Source organism: Botryllus schlosseri, chromosome 11 (assembly GCF_051294905.1).
Source record: "Botryllus schlosseri isolate E-star chromosome 11, Bs_hap1, whole genome shotgun sequence".
NCBI lineage: Eukaryota > Metazoa > Chordata > Ascidiacea > Stolidobranchia > Styelidae > Botryllus > Botryllus schlosseri.
Window position 1 is genome coordinate 26289201 of NC_137246.1, and position 24872 is coordinate 26314072.

At 38.5% G+C, this 24872-nt stretch overlaps 2 protein-coding genes across 3 annotated transcripts in view; one reads left to right on the forward strand and one right to left on the reverse strand.

Annotated features, from left to right (window-relative positions):
• LOC145450450 (uncharacterized) overlaps positions 1-18794 on the reverse strand; it is a 34470-nt gene extending 15676 nt beyond the window's left edge. Inside the window, exons 1-14 of the mRNA XM_080328978.1 lie at positions 18596-18794; positions 13147-13271; positions 13025-13086; positions 9637-9736; positions 8364-8531; positions 7629-7741; positions 7487-7575; positions 6646-6726; positions 6190-6282; positions 5726-5886; positions 3559-3614; positions 3169-3259; positions 1107-1265; positions 687-814 (exon numbers count right to left, since the gene is read on the reverse strand). Of these exons, the coding sequence (XP_080185104.1) occupies positions 687-814; positions 1107-1265; positions 3169-3259; positions 3559-3614; positions 5726-5886; positions 6190-6282; positions 6646-6726; positions 7487-7575; positions 7629-7741; positions 8364-8531; positions 9637-9736; positions 13025-13086; positions 13147-13271; positions 18596-18653 (1484 nt within the window). The 5' untranslated portion in view covers positions 18654-18794. The remainder of the gene's footprint in view (positions 1-686; positions 815-1106; positions 1266-3168; positions 3260-3558; positions 3615-5725; positions 5887-6189; positions 6283-6645; positions 6727-7486; positions 7576-7628; positions 7742-8363; positions 8532-9636; positions 9737-13024; positions 13087-13146; positions 13272-18595) is intronic.
• Positions 18795-19799: 1005 nt separating this feature from the next.
• On the forward strand, positions 19800-24320 carry LOC145450434 (uncharacterized). Of its 2 annotated transcripts, none has more exons than XM_080328960.1 (6): positions 19800-20013; positions 20186-20339; positions 20459-20607; positions 23224-23346; positions 23410-23520; positions 23682-24320. In XM_080328960.1, exons 1-6 carry the CDS (start codon positions 19938-19940, stop codon positions 23996-23998), a joined length of 930 nt encoding a protein of 309 aa, XP_080185086.1. In that variant the 5' UTR covers positions 19800-19937; the 3' UTR covers positions 23999-24320. The 2 variants fall into 2 exon arrangements, with proteins under 2 accessions (XP_080185086.1, XP_080185087.1); XM_080328961.1 differs by having other exon boundaries at positions 23227-23346.
• The last annotated feature ends 552 nt before the right edge of the window (positions 24321-24872 follow it).

Sequence of the window (24872 nt, forward strand, 5' to 3'; positions counted from 1 at the left end):
TAACATTCAGCCACACTTTCCAATTCCGCCACAGACATCTGACCTTGTTGATCTCTAAATGCAAAAAATCGTTCAGGATTTCGCGAGTTTCTCAAGCATGACAGCAGGGTTGCAATCAAGTAACAAGGCTCCGAGTCACAAGTCAATCTCACTTTTGTAGTTTTGACTCGATTCAAGTCGAGTCATTTTCAATTCACCACCAAGTCAAGTCCAAGTCAGCGAGCAGAGGGTCGAGTCCGAGTTATGGTATTATGACTCGAGTCCGAGTCCAAGTCATTGTGTTGACTGCTCAGTTTCCAGTTAAAGTCTTGCTAAGCCCACTTTTTATAACTGTTCATTGTATCGAATGGTTCGCATTTATAACATACTAATTTTCCTCAGTTTTAGCAGTTCCTGGTTGCGTTTTCAAGTACCAGTATAAATAGACGAAATCCCATGGTGTGGTTACTTTACTATTCTTCGGAGTTACAATGAAATGTCGGTCGTAGCCATCTGAGTCTCGAGTCATGCGTAATGACTCGAGTCGAAGTCGAGTCAATACACAGATTGACTCGTCTCGAGTTGAGTCATTCCCGTATTTGAAGAAAATGACTCGAGTCAAGTTGAGTCACCAAAAAAATCACGACTCGAGTCGGTTCATGACTCGAGTCATTACATCCGTGCATGACAGGTTTCCCACTACTTACGTTCCAATCAACGTAAACCCAATCATAATTTCTTCGACATCGTTACCATTGGCTGAATACGAATTCCTTTTATTTACACTGGAAACACTAGCAGTGTCTCTGACTACAGCAGCCGGCATCACAGATACCTGTAAAGTTAGGTAAAGTGATCGATTTTATGATTAAAATCTTGGTCAGATTGATAAACATGGGAGCTTTTATTAGCCAGCTTGTTCTGCTGGACAGAGAGAGAGAGAGAGAGAATCTTTATTTTTAAACTGCACAAATCAATAACATAAGTAACAAAGATTAGATATTAATAGGATAAAATAATGGCAATTAAGCTAGAAAGCATTTCCGTATTAGTAATATCTTGAAAACTACTTATATCATAGCGGCAGAGCAATCGTGCTAGACTTATATTATAAATATATATCTCACGCCAGACACTCCGGTGACAAAAAAAATCTCTGCTGCAGCTTGATTCACGCCGTCTCTGTACTCCTGGACTATGTGATAGTGATAATCACAATATCCGAGTGTGCCATTTTGATAGGTGTGCTGTTCTGAGGTTACCGTTGTTGCATATACCGTTTCTATCTGCAGACGGACGACATGAAAATAATATTCAATGATTCTACAAGAAACGTTGCTATGGTACAATCAGGGTTGTAATGACTCGAGTCACGACCCGATTTGAGTCTTGATTTTTTTGATGACTCGACTTCACTCGAGTCATATTTTTAAATGCGTAAGATGACTCAGCTCGAGTCAATTTTTGTATTCACTCGGCTTGTACTCGAGTCATTGTGCATGACTGACTGTCCAATAGGGCTCTTCAAAAATGACTTTTTTTCTCAAATCGTACTGGCTACTTGATAAAATTGTTAGGTTACCTAATTTAAGCCTACACACCAAATTTGGTTCAATTCCAACCAGTAGCCGCATTGCTACAGGAGAAGAAAGTTTCTATTTATTATAAAAAATAAATAACAAAAAATTGAAAATTTTCTGTTCACCCCATGAAAGTGATAGGTTGTCTATAGAAACGATGTTCACCGATTTTGGTTCAATTTCAACCAGTAGCCGCATTGCTACAGGAGAAGAAAGTTTCTATTTATTATAAAAAATAAATAACAAAAAATTGAAAATTTTCTGTTCACCCCATGAAAGTGATAGGTTGTCTATAGAAACGATGTTCACCGATTTTGGTTCAATTTCAACCAGTGGCAGCAGAGTTATTGCCCTCAAAAAATTTGAATTTGAATAAAATAGTATTTACGATGGGCACCACAATAATAAATAAGAATTAGTCACCATAAATACTATCTTATTCATAATCCAAATTTTTCGACAACAATAACTCCGCTGCCACTGGTCGAAATTGAACCAAAATCGGTGAACATCGTTTCTATAGACAACCTATCACTTTCATGGGGTGAACAGAAAATTTTCAAATTTTTTGTTATTTATTTTTATATAATAAATAGGAACTTTCTTCTCCTGTAGCAATGCGGCTACTAGTTGGAATTGAACCAAATTTGGTGTGTAGGCTTAAATTAGGTAACCTAACAATTTTATCAAGTAGCCACTAGGATTTGAGAGAAAAAGTCATTTTTGAAGAGCCCTCCTGTCCAAGTCATATGATTCGAGATTATGACGGTCAAGACAGACATTTCATTGTAACTTCGAAGAATAGCAACGTCACCACTGATTGGTATTTCGTCTACCACTCCTGATGCTTGGGAAATAGGGCCAGAAACTGTTAAGACTGAGAAAAATTACTATATTATAAATGCGAGCCATTCTATATCACTCGAGCTGAGTTGAAAAATGTGGGTTGGACTGAGCTCAAAAGTGAACACAATGACTTGGACTCAGACTCGAGTCAAAATGCTATGACTCGGACTCAACCCTCTGCTCACTGACTTGGACTCAGAGTTGACTTGGTGGTGAATTGAAAATGACTCGACTTGACTCGAGTCAAAACTATAAAACTGAAATTGACTTGTGACTCGGAACCTTAAGACTTGGTTACAACCCTTGGTACAATACTATTCAAGTGCTGCTAAGACTATGATGAACCATCGCAGAAGCCGTATCAGCTAGTGAGGAATAGTGATTTGGGCACATGAGAATAGCTTATTTTGAACTGCAACAACAATATTTTAAACCACATTCAATCTCGGCATTTCTAACTGCTTTACTAAGCGGTCTTCGTAAATCTTAAAGCACGTCACTGGTCGCAAAATATGACGTTCCGAGCTGCGTGTTGGTGACCCCTGCCTCAAGCCCTAGAAATGCAGGCATTGTTTGTTAGTGTAAGGACTTTGGTGGGAGAATCGAAAATAACATTTGTACACCGTTTAACAAGTTCATGAATGTAATGTCGCCAATAATTGCCAAATGTTTTTTTTTTTGGTGCATGTCACAATCTTTACAGTAAAGCCTGCTTCCTTAAGGTATACCGACACAATTTAAAAAATATACTGAAAAAGTATACCTCCAGCCTAAAGTCGAAATCATATTCTTTTTCAACCTTTGCAGCAAATAGCATGTCGTTTGTCCTTTCTAGTGACGCGTTGTGGGAGTCTCTGTTACAATGAATATATAATTCAAAAACATATAACCAGATAGGTGAAATCTTAACTTTATTTTGGATTGGGCATTTGGTACAAAATCTACTGATCAACTGGATGTAGCCAGAGTTGGACAACTAGAAAACTTTCAGATTTTACCAAGTTAGATTAAAATTGGAATTTCTGAATTACAAAAAGTTAGAAATTAAATCAAGTTCAGTCCAGTGTTACGTATTACTAAAGACGTTGAATCGATATCAAGTGAAGTCCAGTAAGAAATATTCTAATGTCCGCCTCAAATATTTAAAGCTCACGAGTAATCGCCTCCGAATTGCAAGACTGTTGATTGGATGTTTCCAGAGATCTCAATCTGAAATAATCGGAGTAAAATACCCAATTTCATTGACAGCGACACTGCGGCATGATATAATATAATACAATAATAATATATATCAACATATCATTAATTAGGGTTACAAAATTTTGGGGTTCGTAAATGAGGACTCTTTTACAAATCATAAAAGTCAGATTACCTGACTAAAAAACTGCTGATTATAAAATTTAAAATTTGTACTATGAAAAAAAGGTCATCTTTTCCACTCAACACCCGGATTACCCACTTAAAAACGATACTGCTGCGGTGTTGACTATGAAAAAAAGGTCATTTTTTTAGTCCTACTCCCGGAAGACCCGCTCGAATGACCGCATTACAGATTTTGGCGTATTTTAGTTCAGCCTGTCCATTACCCCGGCTGTCAGAACTATAAAGGAGGACGGATTTCCAAAAAGGGGAATATTTAGGCGTCGTCGTCGGACATTATCAATTTCCTGAAAAAGGAAGAAAAATCCTCCTAAAGAAGGGCATATGGTGACCCTAAATTAATACACTAAGGTTCTGTACACAATAGGCAATAAAATATAAAAGTAAACGATATGTAGGCCCATAAAAGATGGAGTACATAGTTGTAGGGCACTACTGTAATTCGAACACACATGTGAAAAAAACGGTTTTGATTCTGCTTGCAAACATATAGTGAGTCAGATAATCTGCTAAAAACTGGAAGATGGTTCCACAGGATGGCAGCCGAGGAAGAAAAGGTTTACTCGCCACAGGTCGATGTTATGACTCGGTCGATGTTATGACTCTTGGAACAGACAAGAGTTTCTGCGGCTGAGAACGTAACAATTTTCTGGGATTGCAGATTGTCACTAGCTCGCGAATATACGCTGGTGCACTTCCCACGATGCATTTGTAAACATACAGAAGAAGCTTGTATTCAGGCCTATATTTTATGGGAAGTCAATCAATGCATCTAAGAATCAGAGGTACGTGATCACTAGGGCGATATTGTTTGACATGTCAAAAAAAGTCAAAAATTTGTCAAAATTGTAGCGTTAGGTCAAAAAATGTCAAAGTTTTTTACAAAGTCAAAATATTTTTGCAACCTGCATTTTGTTTGTATCGTAGATTTTTGCACAATCGGTGAAACAAACATTAAAATGAAACAGGTTGATATGGTATTTACCACAATATCCTAACTGAAGCAACACTGCATGAGCATTGCATGGTTCTTATATCAAGAAGCACATGATGAAAAATTGTGATACAACATTGTCAGAATGAAGCAACACGGTGTGTCACCGGCAGTGTACGCACAGCTTCAGTGTTGCCAGCCAACAACTGCTGCTGTTGAACGTTATTTCTCCATGATTGGCAAGATACGTAGTAAGGACAGACACTTTCTACCCGAGAGTGTAGGAAAGTATCTTTCGTGTACCACAACAAGTTTTAATTATTTCTACCATAATACGTGATGTAACTACTGGAATTCTTCATAGAGCCAGATTTCGTGAAAATAAGGTTTTTTAATGTAAAAATTTGTCAGTTTTTGAGTAAAAAAAGTTTTTCCAGGCCAAACTACTTCGTAAGGACAGACATTTCCAACCAGAAATGAAGATAAGTAGTACGATTCTAGCATTATGTGGGAAAACACCTAATTTGCATGCGTTAGGTCAAAATTTGGTCAAATTAAGTTTTTTAAGGTAAAAAACTGTCAAAATTTTCATTTTTAAGGTCAAAATCCTCCATTTTTTAGGTAAAAAAATATTGCCCTAGTGCTCACACTTTCTTGATCGAGTTACCAAATGAGCTGTGATATTTGGATCTTCTGTGACTTGTCAATGCAATTTTGGTCTACCCAGAAAAGTAGAGCAGAGGTATGACCCTTTACAGTTAAACGCCTTTTTGTACTGCAAATGTAGTGAAGGCAACATAACTTGTGTGCTTGAATGACCTGTGACTTTCTTATCTACTTATCGACACTTTTTCTTTGCGGGTAAGTTAGTGGAGCAGTTCCTCAAAATACACCACAAGGCAAATCAACCCAACTATAAAGCAATTAAGGTGGTAGTAACAACAGCATACTGATCACAAACCATGAAAACCAACAGTGGTGGCAAATCCAATAAACCTGTACTCACCGCCCCTACAAAATTTTGTAAATTCTGATCCATGAACGGGGTTATCGATGATGGATTAGCTCCTGGTTCATTGTATAAATATCCCGTATGGTCATTAAAGAGAGCCTGACATTTCAAAGCCCCTGTTTGTGCTTTAGCCATAAAGTGGTATGAATCCGATTCTGCAGAATATTTGAGCAACTATTTTGGAAATAGTAATCGTAGTAATAATTAGTAATAGCTCAAGGTAAAGAACAAAAAAGATGGCTACCAAAGCATAGCAGTTTTTGATTTATTCATTAATCACGGCAGTTGCAAGAACCAAGTATTTTCATCAAATTCTTTAGGTATCCATATCAGAGAAGTTACCCGCCCCTGAATTATATCCCTAGGAAAGTGTACTACATTGTATATTGTATTCACAATGTTGATAACAACGGTGCCTTGAGAAGTATCATACCAGTCCCCACCACTGCTTAACTTACCCATACTACAATCAGATCCACCAAATCCTAGTTCGCAGTCGCAAATTTGTCCACTATATGGCGATGTTGACACCACATCACCGTTCAAACACTCTGAAATTGTCATATTGCATATATTAGGAAAAAATGTTCTTTTTTATATTTTAAATAAAACGAAAATTGCAGGTAAAGAATGTGACAAATCATAAGAATTCACAACACAAGGTATCGCTGTCTGGTAGGGTTGTCAAAATAACTTTTTTTCCAAATTTCATCGACTAGTTGAAGAAATTGTAAGATAGCCTAAAAAACGCTGCACACAAAATTTGGATTCAGGGAACACATGCATTACTAATAATTTTTTCACTGGTTCGTGAAATTTGGTAAATAAAAGTTATTTTGTTGAAATGTGAATGCCAATTTAGCAGTTGCAAAATACATCATGAAACAGATAACATATAAATTAAACAGACTCACTTGTCTCACATCTATCTCCACCATATCCCTCATCACATTGACACGAGTCAGTGACCTCACCATTCAGGCAATCTTTGACAACTGCAACATATCAACACATCCCGTATTTCTTTCCGTCCAGTCTAGTATACGTAACATGCCTCTTATTTACATTGCTGAGGACCGGGTGGGCGTCTGATTTCAAAGATACCTTCCTATCTTTTCATTGTATCACAGTATCGTGAAGTTTTGATATGATAAAATTATAAATAAACGGATAATGATACTGAAAATAGGGTTCGAAATCAATCACGCTTCAACCAAGCTTTAACACTGTTTCGCTATCTTGTAAATACTCTCCTAAAATGACGAATAGGTATTGACGAAAAGAAATGGACTACAGTTAATATTCTAAACACATAGGACCGGTGTGAAGTTTGCTCTGCAAACGTATGGGAGGTTTGTGTTCTTGTGAGTTTGAAGTCTTTATGTTGACGTTACATTGCTAATTTCTAAATACCATATACTGAAAACGTAGAGAGGAAAACCATCTTTTCACTGACAGACTCCCTTTAGTATTGAGAGCAAGAAAGAGCAACTAAAAGGACAGACCAATAAATATTAACATCGAAAAGATTGACATAGGGCACTAGGCCGACGTGGATGTGGAAGCCAGATCAAGAGACCGCAACTGGTCGTTTTGGCATCCTCATATCTGCTGATTACACCGCACTGTGTCTTGTATATCACATTGTACATTCTGTGAGTGCCCTGGGCAGACGATAATAAATTATTGATATCGACTGTAATGTGATTCGCTGGATTATCGGGGGTGTTACATCAAGGTACACAGTCAACTCACCAATAGTATCAAGTTGATCACAAGCACGCTGTGCTATTATACCCACAATTGCTTCCAAGTCCGTCTGTTGCATCGGGTCCGCACCGGTCCTTAACATTTAACCAGTCATTTGTGGAAGAGAGATAGAATTCCTCATACCCACTTGGTTACTACAACGCTCCCCACGACAACGTTGTTAGGGTTACCCTTCACAGAAATGGTTGAACGTCCTTTGGACCCACGCACACGTGCATTGTAGACGATTTTCTGGCCAAACTGTGAATGATTCAATACATTCTGTGTTATCTTGAGAAAGACTCATAGAATTTCGAAGTGATTAGCTTGAGAGATGGTTGAAACTAAGCACAGCATTCAAATTCAACAGTTAGCATTAGAGCTGGACGCAATGAATTGAGTATTAATTCTAATGATTTCGAGATGAGTAGTGAGAGATAGTTGGATTATAGTTCCGGTAATATTTTCCACTGTGGAAGGCTGTACAGCTTGGTCTGACATATCGTAGCATATGAAAAATGTAATACAGAGTTACACGCGTTAGTGGAAATGACGTATCCGTGAATCCGTGATCAACAAACACAAAGTGCAATGAAATATTGTCAAAAAAATGCCAAATACTTTTAAATGTTATGTAATACTAGCATTATCTTCTTTGTGGTCGCATGAAGGTACGCGTATCTTACCTTCCCACATCATTCATACTGTTTTGACCTCATGAGTGATACAGGGATATGGGAGTATCGGTACATGTCCGCATAGTTAAAATGAATATTATCCGAAGGATTCATGCACACATGCACATTGTACAGCCAGTAATGAAGAGATTAGAGATATGTACATAATGAAACACCATTGAAAAAATATTCGGTTCGACTGTTACTTGTGGATCCGCATCCGTCAAATAAACGGTGAATTGCACAAATTCCACTGAACTTGTTTCCTCTTCCTTCGCTGACAGCACGGTATAAGCTGAGTAGGTACAAGAATCAATGGTTCCTGTAGTGTTGATTGGTGTGCTAAAGGTAAGGCCACTTGGGGTAGTTTTGATCTGAAACATAGAATGTCAGTGCATATCACTGATTACGTAGAGCACAGAAAAACATTTCTATGATATCAACTGTCACATGGAGATCAGAAACCATATTTTGCAGTAAGTATAAATTTTCCTACTGACATGCAACTGGCATTTCTGTCTATGCTATAGACTGCTAGACCAAGATATATACAAAAATCGACAGTTTTATAAGGGAAACCGGTGACCAGAACATGGGAGTGGCCAAAGGTGCCATGGACCCCTAAATTTTTCAAAAATTTTCGTAAATTAACATAAGGTAGAGTATTTTAGAGATGTATTGAAGTTGAAATTTTTCTTCATGCGATATATAGTGTCAGGAGATTTTTTTATTGTTGAGTACCCGCATCCCGATAAATAAAAATGAAGAAGTAGGTCTAAATAAAATTACCCATGAAGTGAAGGTACATTGATTTGCCAAAAGATAAATATCATAACATGACATGAGTGCGGTTGAAATATAGGCTATGTATAAAGATCCCCCAGAAGTTGCTTTAATCATCCAATAAGAACCAACGCCATCGTTTTATTACTATATTTTTCCATGTCTTTAAGGGGGATATTTTACCTCGTCAAATTTTTTGCCCCCGATCCCAATTTTATTTTTCTTGCTACGTCTTTAACCAGAATGCTCCACTTCCAATATTTCGGTCGGTGATGGGTTTGCGTAATTTGCCATTAATCATGTTGAAGTGGGACAGAAATGTGTATGTGAATGGCAGCTACACGCCAATTTGATATCATGATATCAAAATCAGAAGTCCAACAGAAATATTTCAGTAGCTTAGTCATTACACAGGACATTCCCCAAGCACGCATGAAGGAGTATAGATTTGTGGATAAATGGGTTTTCAGTGGGCGCAGTTAAATAATCATGTAACACGTGCTTGAGACAGCTTCGAATGTATGAAAAAAATAGCCAAGATAGTTGAATATCAGTGAAGACTGGTAATATTTCCCCATAGATATTGATAAATCCATTCATTATCAATACAATGCGACTATAGATACATAAAAAGCATTGAGAGATTTCAAGTAGTTATCAGCATGCTAGGCATTTTATCAAAACAGAACTTCTTACACCAGCTGAAACACTGTCGCGTGATCGGTCCGAGTTATTGAAGTAAGCGATATGAATATAAGGCCATCCTGTCCTGACAGCATACTCTGATCCCTCAAATCTAAATAATAAAGGTAAAAAATGTCGGGAAAATCTTAACCAATATCTTGAAAAACCGTGCAAAAAGAGGATGCTTCCAATGGAATTGGATGTGATGTTGCATATTTTGCCTTTCATGAAAATTCAGCATGTAAATGGCAAATAGGAGTGAAAAGCCTGCAGACAGGGGAAAAGTGGGGAAGCGGCAAAGAACACAAAATCTATAACACTCTCAATGTCTCTGTTATGGCAGGCATTTAAATGGCAGGATTATTCAGTACTAATAGTATCAGTTTACCAAGGTTGTTTGATGGATAAGATTGTCCATACTTGTTTCAACACCCTCGTTTCTGAAGAGCTTCTTGGAGGTACAGAACTTCAATATACAATTGAATGAATAGTATATTTTCATATTGAAATAAACCTAAATATTTTCGGCTGACACTTCAGTATCAGTATAATAATATTTTCATCATTTCAAAACACCACAAAACTGCGATAATGAAAAGATAGCAAGGCGTCGAAACGACTTGGAGTAGTCTTTGAAATCAGACATCTACCCGGGCCTAGGCGATGTAAAAAAGAGGCATGCACACTGAATGAAAAGTAAAGCAGACAATATAGAAGACAAGCGAAGAAATGAGGTGGCATGTGGCGGAAAGTGAGATTGATATGCTAGGTCGTGGCCACGGTCACGGTAAAACGTCAACAACTAGTAGAGGATTGAAAAGAACATTGTGTATCAACAATCGTATGACCAAATATCTGGTAATTGCATTATATTGTGTGTTATGTAGGCAACGCATTGTACATTGTGTGTCTAGAGTGGAAAGAATTATGAGTACCGTATGCCTACCGGTATCACTGTGTGATAATCTTCACTAGATTTTTTTCACTCTTTCCAAATTAATGACATTTGGTCGTGAATAGAGCCCGGTCGACGTCACAACATGGTAGTAGGGGGTCAGAGAACTACGGGATATTCTGCGACTACAAGACTGGGAATATCGATATAGATATAATTCTTATAGCTTACAGGAAGAGGTGGCAAACATAGTCATCCTTAATCGGGGCTCGAGTTCGACTCGAGTCAATCTGTGTATTGACTCGAGACTCCGACGGCAAAGACCGACATTTCATTGTGATTTCGAAGAATAGTAAGGTAACCACGCTATTGGGATTTCGTCTATTGGTACTGGTACTTGAAAATGCGACCAGAAACTGCTAAAAGTGAGAAAAATCAGTATATTATAAATGCGAGCTATTCGATATCACCAAACAGAGTTATATAAAGTGTTTTTAACAAGACTTTAACGGGAAACTGAGCAGTCAACACAATGACTTGGACTCGGACTCTAGTCATGATACCATGACTCGGACTCCACCCTCTGCTCGTTAACTTGGACTCAGACTTGACTCGATAGTGAATTGAAAATGACTCAACTTGACTCAAGTCAAAACCACGAAAGTAAGATGGACTTGTGACTTGGTTACAACCCTGTCCTTGGTACTCACGTTGAAGTAGAAGTAATGTACATTTCTACTCGTGTAGAAGTAAAGGGGCTATTTCCAAGTGAGTAAAAATGGAAGTATTCTTGGCCTAGTTTTGCCTGAAAAACTGAGAAATGTTAAGTAGAAGTAAAATTAATCGATAATGATGTCCAGATTCAGCATTTCTACTTTAATTAATAGCAAAGCAAGCAAAGGCTGTCCAAATATATCCACTGAAGATTTGGAAATATGCTAGATTCTTATTTTGTGAATTACGGCTCAATATGTCGGGGTTATCGGTGAAGGTGCTAGCTATCGGTTTTATAAGAATCGTCTCGGTATCGAGATAGTGTAATGGTTGTGCGTCCGGCTTCTCGGTTCGTAGGTCGTGGGTTCGATCCCCGGCCTGGTCATACCAAAGACTCGAAAATTGGTATCCGCAGCTATCCTGCTCGGCGCTCAGCAATCACGGATAGCATGGAGAAAAAAAATGAGGTCGCAGGCCAGATGACCTCACGGCCGTGTCGCAACTCCGTCGTCAAAGCATCTCGATGGTGCAGGCGAAAAATAATATCATATCTCTCTCTCTCGGACTCAAACAACTAGAAAATCTTCAGCCTTTTCGAACTAGGATTTCTAGCTACAGTTATTTCCATATTACATCAAAATGAAAATTAAAGCTACACAGTTTTTTTCTAAATTAGATTAGAAATACTTAATTTGCAAAAACTTGAATATTGAATCAATTTCCGTTAATATCAACTCATACTTCATTCTTATCAGCATGAGAATAGCAAATGTCTGCACAGCAAGCTTGGCTAGTTTCGCAGTACGGTATACAATTTTCCTGTAGCATTTACAGGAAAACCAGAAATTAGATTAGAATAAAGATAAGAGCATAGAAATATTTCACAAATTTGAATGATTTCACAAATAACATTAAAATTAGATGTCCAGCCTTTTTATGTAATTAGTCTAATTTGCCAACTAGAATTGCCTAGTTCTCCAAGTCAGATCTGTCTGGCTTTAGTCGTGACCTAACTGATGATAATATAGCACTAACGACTTGATGAAAACATATGGAAATAATGTCCAATTGTAATGCAACCATGGAATTTGATACTCCTTATTTTGGGTTGAAAAGTTCAAAAATTTCAATTTTGTTCAAATTTTACTGGATATTGGATAAAATGGTTGGAAAAAAGCGCTGCGCACCAAATTTGGCTCAATTCCAACATGTAGCATCAAAGCTACAGAAGTTGGAAAATATTAAATTTAATCTAAAATAATGGATTTTTTTTTTTTTCAAATTTCACTTTCATCCCCACGAACTTGTTAAGTTGCCTGCAAACACGATTTCCAACAAATTTGGCTCAATTCCAACCAGTAGACGCGAAGTCATTGAAGCACAAAATTTTGGATTTGAAAGAAATAGTATTTATGATGGCAAATTCTTAAATTACTAATTATAGAACAATCCACCATAAATACTATTATTTAGTATTCAAAATTGTGAACAGCAATAACTTCGCTTCTATGGAGTGGAATTGAGTCAAATTTGGTATACATTGTATTTGTAGACAACCTAACAGTTTCATGTGGTTGCCAGAAAAATTTGAAAATTTTATTTTTATTTTTTATGTTAAATTTAAAATGTTCTAACTCTAGTAGCTTAGCTGCTACAGGTTGGAATTGAGCCAAATTTGGTACACAGTATTTATTTTTAGTAAACCTAACAATTTCATCGTATATCCTGTAAAATTTGAAGAAAAAATTTATTTTTGAACAGCTCTACTCCTTAATGTTTGCATTCACATACTCGCCAGAGTCCGATGGAGATAATAAGGGAACGTTAGATTTCAGCCTTTGCACCAGGTTTTCCTGCAAGTATTGACCAGCGTTATTTGACATTGTGACTCAAATCTTCAATGTCATAATCACCAAATAGACGATTTGCGATCCGGCGAATAATATTCCAGAAAATACCAACGGAGAATCGTAGCCGGTCTGGATAGCAGTAATGTCGTCATTGCTCAAGGAAGACAGAATATTTTCAGCAACATTTCCTGCAAGAATGAGTGTTAACAGAAAAAAATTCTCGCCATATGCACTCAATTTGTAACATTAGTCATTAGTAGACGATGGCAATACAGACACACTGTACAGCAGACAGTGGAGTGATAACTTTTTAGCGACTTGTTTTGACTCGAATCATTCTCTTAAAATACAAAAATGACTCGACTCAACTTGAGTCAATTTGAGACAAGCATTTCATTGTAACTTTGAATACCGGTAGTGAAGTTACCACACTATTCGAATTATGTCTATCGGTTCTGGTAGGCCTACGGTACTTGGAAAATAGGGCCAGAGACTACTAGAGGTGAGGAAATTAGCATATTATAAATGCGGGGTATTCGATAATACCCAAGCAGAATTGTAAAAAAATTGGTTTGAACATGACCTGAAGTTGAAACTCAACAGTGAACACTATAACTTGGACTCAAGTCTTAACACCCTGACTTGGACTCGACCTTATGCACCCTGACTCGGACTCGACTCATTGGAAAATTGAAAATGACTCAACTTAACTTGAGTTAAAACCATAAAAGTGAGATGGACTTGTGACTCGGTTACGTATAACCCAGGTGTAAAGCAGATATAATTGATGAACTCCTGTTTCTATTGAATGCTATAATTAAGAAGTAGACAAATTCTACTTCAGCACTCCTAAAAAGTAGCCTATACTGACCACCTCTCTTGTTGAGCATTTGAGCGAGTCAAAGAGGGCAACCAGATGCATCACTAGCAAAGATTTGATTATTAGCAGAAGGGGCAACTAGAATATTTTCAGCTTTTCCCAATTAGATTAGAATTAGAATTATTGAATTTGCAAAAATTGGAAATTGAATGAATTTCTAATTAAAAAGAAATACAACAAACATCAAATTCAGTCATGTCAACCCAGTGTTCATTCTGACAAGCATGAGAATGTCAAATGTCTGCACACAAGGCTTGGCTAGTTTCACCAGGGTTGTAACCATATCAAAAGGCTTCGAGTCACGAGTCAATCTCACTTTTACAGTTTTGATTCGAGTCGATTCCAGTCATTTTCAGTTCACCACCGAGTCAAGCCTCAGTCAGCGAGCAGAGGGTCGAGTCCAAGTCATGGTATTATGACTCGAGTCCGAGACACTGCATTGATTGCTCAGTTGCCAGTTATATTCTTGTTAAACCCACTTTTTATGACTCTGTTTGGTGATATCGAGCGGTTTGCAGTTATAATATATGAATTTTCCTCACTTTTAACAGTTTCTGGTCGCATTTTCGAAAAACCAATAGCGTGGTTACTATACTATTCTTCGAAATTACAATGAAATGTCGGTATTGGCCGTCTGAGTCTCGAGTCCTATGACTTGGTCCGAGTCATGTGCAATGACTCGAGTCCAAGTCGAGTCATTACACAGATTGACTCGAATCGAGTTGAGTCATTTCCGTATTTTCAGAAAACGACAGTCGAGTCATTACAACCCTGAGTTTCACACTATACAATTATCCTGGAGATAGGCGCTAATTTTCCTTAGGTATGCGAGTTCGATGACGTCACAAAGGAATAACGTCATGATCTGACGGAATTGATAATTAGGGATAAAATAGCATCAATTCATGAGGGTTAAGTGCATGCATAAATGCCGATTATGCAATATCTTCGTGTTAACAAACTTGCCAGTATGATAAACTTGTCAACGAGTCCAGAAGTGCTGTCAATTAGCGAGTCCCTGATCGCTAGCGATTGTAGCGAACAATTAAATACGCCGCTTATCAACGCGTATTACGTAACCTCGGCGACGATTCGCGCTAGCCAAAATGTCCGAGTTGTTATGGAATCAGTGTTGCCAATTTAGCGATTTTGTCGCTAGATCTAGCGATTTTGCATTCAGTTTAGCGACAAAAATACCAATCTAGCGACTAGTGATAAATCTAGCGACTTTTAAAAAATATTTAGCGATTTTCTAGCGATTTTTTCAGAAATATCTGATATCAATCGCTTTTCGGCAGCCACATCATGCACGTTTACTATATTTTATGCGCGCTACAGTGTCAACACGCATCGCCGATCTGCATTCATATATAGTATATGGATAGTAGCGTCAATACTGACTTTCCTAGTAAGTGGAACGAAGTTGGCCATAACTTTTCCTGTCTTAGAAATCTACAGTGTCACGTTCGCCAAACTTGTCAAGATCCTGGCCAATTCACCCTCAACACAATACTCGTAATCACAATCATGCTCGTCTAATGCAGTGTGCTATACAAGGTCCGATATCTGAGCTCTTCACACCCACGCCAGACGAGTGTCCAATCCCCCCCCCAAAAAAAAAAAGACTGGCATCGCGAGTTTCTAAGGGGCAGTCGGATTCAAGATAACTGATCAAACTATTTTGCATCCAACTTTTGACACCTACACACGAGACGAAGCAGTGTACTATACAAACACTTGCTACCAACCTCCAAGATAAATGAAAAAAGATTACGTCGTGGACTTTTAACATTAACACAAGATGTAACAACAGAATTAAATTAACCCACAAAAAAATTGAAAATTAAAAGAATTAAATCACGAGTCACTATGCGCGCTGCTGGATAACAGAAAAACATTATTAAATAAATATATATTTGATGTATCGTTTTGTCCCGTCGCTTATCTAATGTATAGAAACTAGGGAAACGGGATGGCCATGGGCTATAAGAAGTGATAGGTACCCTAATTTTCCATCTGCAGTAGGCTACGCATCCATGTGTAATACGCACCCTTAAAATGACAAGTTAAACTGAGGAAAAACCTGTAGCCATGTATAATACGCACCCCTGTACTAGCAGGTGATCGAGCTAGCGTCAGATACGAGAGCATTGTGTTCGTGCGGAGCGTGTTTGAAGCGGCAGAGAATAAAGGTGTATTAACTAGATTTCCACCATAGTGTGGGGTGTAAACCAGGCAAACGATATTTCCACTTCCTTCCAATGGGTAAAACCGAGTCGAATACACCTACCAGGGTGAAAAAATAGGTGCGGCAATCAGATTTCCACTAAAGTCCGGGCACGATGGCTGGATGTGATGCACGATTGACAACAAACAAGAAGAAATGTGTAATTGCAAGTTTTATTTCGAGGGAGATTTTTTTTAAATTCTCGTACCCATATACAATACGCTCCCCCGATTTTAGGACAAAAAATTGATTAAAATGGAAAATTACGGTACTTATATCGGGTTGAACAGCTTCTTTGAGGTGCAGAACTTCAATATACAATTGAATAGTATATTCATATTAAAATGAACCCGAATATTTTCGGCTGACGATTACCCCTGACGAGTGTTAGCCGAAAATTTTCGGGTTCATTTTAATATGAATATACTATTCAATTTTATATCGGGTTGGCCCTTGTATATGTAGGATGCCTTTCACCGCAAATTCCATTTCATTGGCAGTAGTTGGTATCCTGCCAATATATAGTAAGTGGTTATAACTGCAAATCTGGTCAAGCAGAGCAATCATGGCATGGTTTGAGATGAATCCTGCGTAGTATGAACTAGAAATATGATAAGGGGCATTTGACACAGCTGATCACAAAAAACCTAACAAAAAAATGGCTATTCTGGTTGAATCTAGCAACTTTATGAATTAATACAGATTTAGCGACTTTTTTAGCGATTATATTTCAAGATTTAGCGACATCTAGCGATTTTCAGCACCAGTTTTAGCGATTTTTGTCCATCCGGAGTTGGCAACACTGTATGGAATCTGTTCTATAATGGCACCGATTTCAGGTTGTTCAAACCTTTCTCGTCTTCTACAACTCAACACAACTTCCTTTTTCTATACTATCTTCTTTACTTTCATTCAGTGTGCATGCCTCCTCTTTACATCGCCTAGGCCAAGGTGGGTGTCCGATTCCACAGACAACTCCTAGTCGCTTCGACATCTTCCTGTCTTTTCATTGTATCGCATTTTTGTGGTGTATTGAACTGATAAAATTGCTAATAAACCAATGATGATGACGATGATGAGCCTTGACAGTTGACACACATCTTCTGATGGTTATGTTTAGGTAGCGGAATTCACTTACGCATGCACGGCGCACTCACAATCGCACATGTCTGCGGACATTCGATGTCATTCACTTCAGCGATGTCGCTCTTTAATTACAATCGCTAACCAACAAACACCTAACGGCATTGTCACCAGGCCAGCGGAAGATTGGAGCCAACGCATGCCAGGCTCGAGAGACGGGAGCCAACGCATCGGACGCGATAGTTGGCCAGCGATGATATCTTTCGTACCAGGCCTGTTGCAGATGCGATTGTGTAGGCAAGCGATAATATCGTGCGCGCCAATGCAGATGCGATAGTACAGGCAGCGATGGCACCGGGCCTACTGCTGATGTGATTGTTCATGATGCTCAAACGAGTAGAACTAGGCTTGTCGGAGACGCGATAAATCAGGCAAGCGTGCCAAGCGATGATTGCTGAGCGCACGGCAATCAATGACACAATTTCGCGATCATCTCAGCGGGAGATCGCGTTGCGTTATATTGTGCACAGACAAATCTCGCCAATTGGGAACGCGCTTGTCGCTAATTGGCCGCGCGCAATGGATTACCTCGCTCACATAAGCGGCAGCAGGTAATGTCGTAAACGGAAATACATTGCGATTCGTTCTAAATAACACAATTGGGGCTTATGCCGATTCATGCCAAACCGAATTCTAGGTATGCCGCATACCTAAAAAATGTCTAGGTATGCCTGGCATACCTTGCATACCCAGATTCGGCGCCTATGCTGGAGTATCATCAGGAAAACCAGAAATTAGATTAAAATTAACATCCGAGCATAAAAACATTTCACAAATTAGATTAGAATTAGATTATCAGCATGACGCCCTGGCCAGTCTAATTATACGTCTGCAACTATAATTATCTAGTTGTCCAAGTCTGGTTGGTAGGTCATCATTACCAAAGTATTTTTGCAGAAGGTCGGTGGTTTTTTAATATTTTCAAGGGAATATTTATTCAGACTACCTTCATTTCTACTTCAATAGTATTTGAAGCTAAGCTGTTTTGTTCTCTACATCTTAGTTGTTCACAACTACTAACTTCTACTAGATGAGTATCATCACTGCATCAGTCATCAATGATTAGCCTGCTTCAACACTTCGAAATATTACGAACTAGTAGGCCTACCGAATGCAACGGGCCACATATAAGCCTTGATAAGATGGACGTGAACGGGCAAGATTTTTTATTCCTTATCAGAAATTCATTAACTTGGCATATCCATCCATCGATTCTTATGGGATGCCATCTACCTACGGTATGTTATGTCTATATTACTTACCTTGAGAGGTTGCTATGAAAATGGAGCAAATCGGTACGAAAATCGCGAGCCCATTCATCGTTAGTATCACCGAGTCTCCACACGGTAGGTATCTTCTTCATAGTGGTTAGAACGTTGATATTTTCAGAGGACTCAGATTCGGTGATATCACACTTCCTTCGTGTCATACGCAGATTATTCACTTGTATCCCATGCTTCCGTGGTCCTAATTGTTGTTTTGCGTGCGTTCGCTGTGAAACGTATGGTGTGTCAAGCTGATCTTCATGAAAAGGTGCAAGTTTTTCGAAGTTCATACCAGTTCATGATACGATGGGTGTTGACATAACAATCGGATTGAATATCGCACGATACCTCACCCTAAATTTGATTCGGCATCAGATGTAGAAGCGGATGTTGACCTCCGGTCTATGACACATCATAAACAAATGGATATCCATTATCCAGTGTAAATGTGGTATCCAATGTATCTGTAATCTTAGCACATTTACATACGTCACCGTCCTTACGGGTGGAAGTAGCGTTTACTCCGCACAATCCTAAAGAATTCTCGTTGACTGAGTCACGTTTCGTTTTAGGACGATAGTCACGTGAATTAGTCTATTATCTTTGGTAGTCTTGAGCAAAGAACATGGATATAAATGTTATGTGGTCTTGGGTAGGCCTCCATGAGTACTGAGGTCCATAAATTCGTTACTAAAGTAGCCTACGTCGTGTCCTGCGAAGAATACATTAGCGAAACGACGGCGATTTTCGCTTTATCATATTTCATAGCGCTTTCTGCTTTGATCATCAATAGTGAATACCATATGCTCATTTATATAGCTCAGTGTTCATTGCATTTACACACGTTATAAAACAATGTTGTTTTGTAAGGACTTGCTCATTTGCACAGCACATAGCCTACTTCTATCACTATTCTTTCGTCATATAGTCCAGTCGACGTAACTGTGCGAGTGTCCGTTCTGCTAATTACGCTACGCCTTATTCAATAATTCAATGACTCAATTATAAAGCCCCACTTAGCTCTAGCTAGCATGCCATAGTATCATTACCCTGGCACAGACAGTGCAAGTTACTAAGAATCGGAAATGAGTATAATTACACTGGTATTGAGAGAAACGTTACTCACTGTACGGTACATGGTTCGTGCGGTACCTTTCCGCAACGCCGCAAGCTGAGAGGCACAAAAGCTCCAATTTCACTTCCCGATACCTTCACTCATAGCACGAGAGCCTAAGGGGTGTTCACTGTTCACTGGAATACCGTGAACCGAAAAGGTTTGAGACCGTAATAGGGTGAGAAAGGTAAATCCGGTCCGTAAATCTGACTCGCAACAGGAGAGATGAGGTTGGATTTCGTCTGCACCGTTATCATACTTTATATTTATGATTTGCAAGGAAATGCAGATGCCGGTAGAAGTAAGTGTAACGTACGCCTAAATTACGATTTATACGCCTATTGATACTTTAAAACCTACGACATTATGAGAAATCAGTTGGCCTCTATGTATATTTGTATAATGACAATCCTTATATAAGATATTGCCTCTAAATGTCCGTCTGACCATACAGATTGTTTGTACCTGTTAAGGTTTGATATTGTCACGGACGCGACGAGATGCGCCATCGTTTTACTCATTGATCCAGTGCTATCAACCAGACGCGATGGTGCTCAAACTCTACGGAGATTACGGGTGCTACTGTGGTGTTGGAGGAAATGGTCAATCCTTAGATGAAACCGACCGGTAAGAACAAACTACTCACGTATTTGCTACCCGTTATTGTATAAGGCCGCGATACCCCTGTACGTGGCCGAAATAGGCTAATTCTTCAATGACAGCCTCTGCCATGTATGCATTTATAGATGCTGTTACGTGCATGACAAGTGCTACACCGAAGCAAGGGAAAACGTGAAGTATGACGGTTGGTCGGAGTGGATGAAAGTGAAGTTTTGCGGCCAAGTGCTCTGCCTTTCGTACAATTACACCTGTCACAACGGAGATATCGAGTGCGGTATGCATAGTGCATATAGACGTAACATTAGGGTTGCCCTATTTTGATATCCGGAAGTAAGGACTCTTTTCTACAAATCGAAAAACTTAAAATCGAGCGGGAATACGGGTAATCTAATCGTAGGACATTTTCAGTTTCTTGTAAAAGGAGACCAAATCCTCCTGAAGGAAGGAGCACGTATGGTAACCCTAATTTAATAATATAACTGATGGTCTTACCATATTTTCCGCCCCAAAAAGAGGAATCCTTTGGTAGCAAATATAACGAAAGTAGAATTGTTACGTTTTTAGTTGGATGATGTATTACATATCCTTGCTAGTTGCAGGAAAAAGTTACAAAACAGACACAAAAACAACTAATCAAACCTATTTTTCAGATTCAACCCATGAATACTTAGTTTCTGCCAATAAGAAGCAATCATTTTTAACGAGCTCGTGCAATCACTTACAAGAAATATCATTGAAATTATATGCAACCGGGAAGATGGTCGAAATTGATTCAAATAGTAGGTCTGTTAAGTTCGAACTTGCGCCAGAAAAATTGCGACAAATCCTCGCATATAAAATGCATATAAAATGTTACAGAGAACTTCGAACAATGTTTTAAATAACAACCAAAGAAGGTAGAACCGACATCGCAATTTGTTGGTAAACCTGTTTTATACCGACCATTCAGCATGTTCGATGGCTACAGTACGCTAATTGTTTGAAAATATATATAACTTCTCATATTTTTGAAAGTATAGCCTATAAGCAAGTAACTCAAAACGAGAAAGAAAGAGGACATTCGGGCATATTTTACCGTCCTCGGAGGACCGTTCACGTTTCTTGCGATACGAGGACAAATCTTCCCAAATGACAAACTTGAACAGCTAGATAATTGTAGTTGACTATAATTAGACTAATTTGAGTACAATGCCGGTAATCTTATTCTATTTTAATTCGCAAAATGTTTCCTCGCTCACATTTTGATTCTGATGTAATCTCTGGTTTTCGTGTAAATGCTACAGAAGAACTGTATAGTGAGAAACGAACCGAGCTTGCTGTAAAGACATTTGCCATTCTTCTCGTCCTCATAAGGATGAACTTTGATTTTGTAGTAACGGAACTTGATCCAATGTCGCGAATTCAGTCATTCTAATTCTAATCTAATTTGAAATAAAAACTGTGTAGCTGTAATTCTAATTATAATCTGATTCGGAAAATTGGAAAATTTTCTAGATGTCGAAATATGAGCTATATGCCTATACGATAATACACATCCATATCTACAAGGGATTATGACATTGTTATTATATGAGTGTATAGGATAGAATCAATGCTTCCCCTCGGCATTTGGATGCAATATGCATGATGTCATGAAGACCGATCGAATATGTTAGGCTTACCATACGTCATCTTTTAAGAGGATTTGTCCTCTTTTTTGACTTTTTTGAAAGTGTCCTCGGAGGACGCCCTTTTGTCCTCTTTTATGAACATTTTGGTCAGATTTAGAGCGAATTGCGAGTGACATGCCGCAAATTAGCACAGAAGTGAAGCTCCGGCGGGTATTTCGGAGTGAAAAAGGGTGATTTTAGCTCTGAGCGAAAAGATGACCTTTTTTTTTCTAGTGATCCACCTGGCAATGTGGAGAAAAAACGGTATTGATGACCTTTTTTTTTTTTCGTCAACCGATCACAAAGTGGGAAAAATTCACCGGTTTTTGAGAATTCTTCTCCGGTTTTGCAAGTCTGAAATTTCTGAGAAAGTGTCCTCTTTTTAGGTTTCCAAAATATGGTAAGCCTAGAATATGTGGAAGTCACGATCGTGATGAGAATTCTTCCTTGCGGTGTTAGTGTAAACAGGAAATCGAATGTTAAATGCAAAGACGTTTCTCACCTCACAAGTCCGTGTTTTGATTCTGCCGAATATTGTCGACTCCGCTTAGTCGGACACTTTGGCTCCACTCGCTTTTGTCCGAATTGAGAGGAATACCAATTGTTCGTTACGCCGTTTTGAGTAAAGGCGGATAGCGCATTGATTACGCTGTCTTGTTGCGTATTTGAGGAATTGCAGCTGCGTTATATGCAGTAATTAGCACTGATCGCATAAAAGGTACAATAGTTATACCTTCATGTTAGTTGTATCTTGTATTGTAGGCTACAGTAGCCTACTGCATTCCGATGCTAAACAAGAATTACTATACTATACTATACTATATAAATGTGTAAAACACACATATAGGGTTGTAATAGAACATTCTTCGTCAACTGAAAGACTATTTTCACCCGATAAACTTACTCCACAAAACAGCAGGAAATTAAATGCTAGAATCTTTTAGACAGAAAACTTTTTGCGCCATACTGTGAGAAGGCAAACGCAATTGTACCAAAGTGAAAGCGACTATAAGGCTGTCGTGGGCATATATGAGTTCATTGTCGATTGTTAATGGATGGATCGACTTTGTTTCACCACAATCACTCATCTTGTGCTGAAATGAACGAAGTACTGTTTATTGTGCCCAATGATAGGAATTGCGACCCTGTGTCCGAATTAACCCTAATTTTTGACGGGCAATTTCTACTTCTGTTCCGTTCCCGACTAAAGAGGCTGTCCGGGTAATCCGTTTGGTGTTTAGGAGATGATAACACAGAGGTGGCGAAACGCACCTGCGAATGCGACAAAGCGGCGGCAAAATGCTTCGCTAAAGCCAAATCAACGTACGATGAACGTCTCAAGAACATCGATACCAATGAATGGTGTAAGTATAAATGTACCGAGTTATCCGTACCGCGGACACTGTTGACAAGACCCTATATTTCAGGTGACAACTCAGTAAATGTTACTGAGCTATTAGTTCAGTTGAAACCGTTGCATAATCCTACTACTGAAGTGTCAGATATTTCGCGTGTGACATTCAACAAAACGCTCACGGGTGAGAAACTATTTTACATATACATATGTAATACTACTTACTTGATAACTCTTCAATTTCGGCTTATACATGAAGTAGACTTACGGCAACGCTAACGTCTTTGACCACCATTACAACCGAGTGGGTGCTTGCAGTATAATATATCCCCGTAACGTTTATAGCAACAACAGAGCCAGAATCGACTGAAGAAAGTAGCCGCAACAGCTCAATACCGACATTAAAGCAAAATACTACGGAAGTTTCAAACAGTGGAAACGAATCAAGTACATTTGTATTCACAACCGCAACGGACAGAGACGGTTACACATCATATACCCATGAAAATATATTGGACCCGGACTTTACGTATACGACAACTGATGGAGAACAGGATACGTTTGAACTTACTACCACCGGGAAAGCAAGTCGGTGCTGTGGTGGATTAATACTGAATTCCCCGATCGTAGCTTCGTTAATTCTTTATTATTACAACACTTAGATATATTAACAACAGGACTATGGCAGTGGTTCCCAAACTTTTTCTGCTGTGACAAACTAGAAAAGTTATAAAACTCTCGCGGCACACTTGGGCCGAGAGAAGATGCTATTAAAAAATATCGATGTTTTTTTTATTTATTACATGAACAGAACATATACAATATAAAGGAGGTTGAATTGTTCACAAACTTACCCGCATTTAGTAATGCACAAATGATTTTTGGATACGGCGAACAAAACCACTTGCATTGTAATCGCCAAACAAAGATGATAATCAACAACCCGCATTTTGTCATAAATTCCAAGCAGTGTCTCTCGTTTACGGCTTTTAACTTCGCCCAAAAAAGAAAAGCTATATGTCCACCTAGCCGTGAAGATGCAAATTTTAACACCTATTGATTGTTTTCGCCACGATTATGGGATATTATTTGCTAGCAGACAGCTGAAAATCACCCAATTTCTTTTGAAGAAATAGTTTCGAATTTTCGTAAATCAAATAGTGCATTGCCAATTCGGCAATTAGTGAATATACCCTACCCATGGGCCCCTATATAATCCTAACCCTAACTAAACGTTAACCCCAGCCTAAACGCTAACCTGAATACATTAATTTACAGACATACCACGTGCCGCATACCACAATTCACCCTCATATTCAGTGAAATATTCATTTTCGAATTTATTAATACAATATTTATAAATCGCTTACATATAGTATTAGTTGTTACATAACGTTTCTTATGTCAAATTCACCAAGTTCCGAATTCACGGGTAACCACAATCTTAGCGAAAAGAATGTGTATTCACACCTAAAAATAGGCTCGTGAAAACAGGACCTAACTCAGAATTGTATATCCTACGTGCATATACCTTCC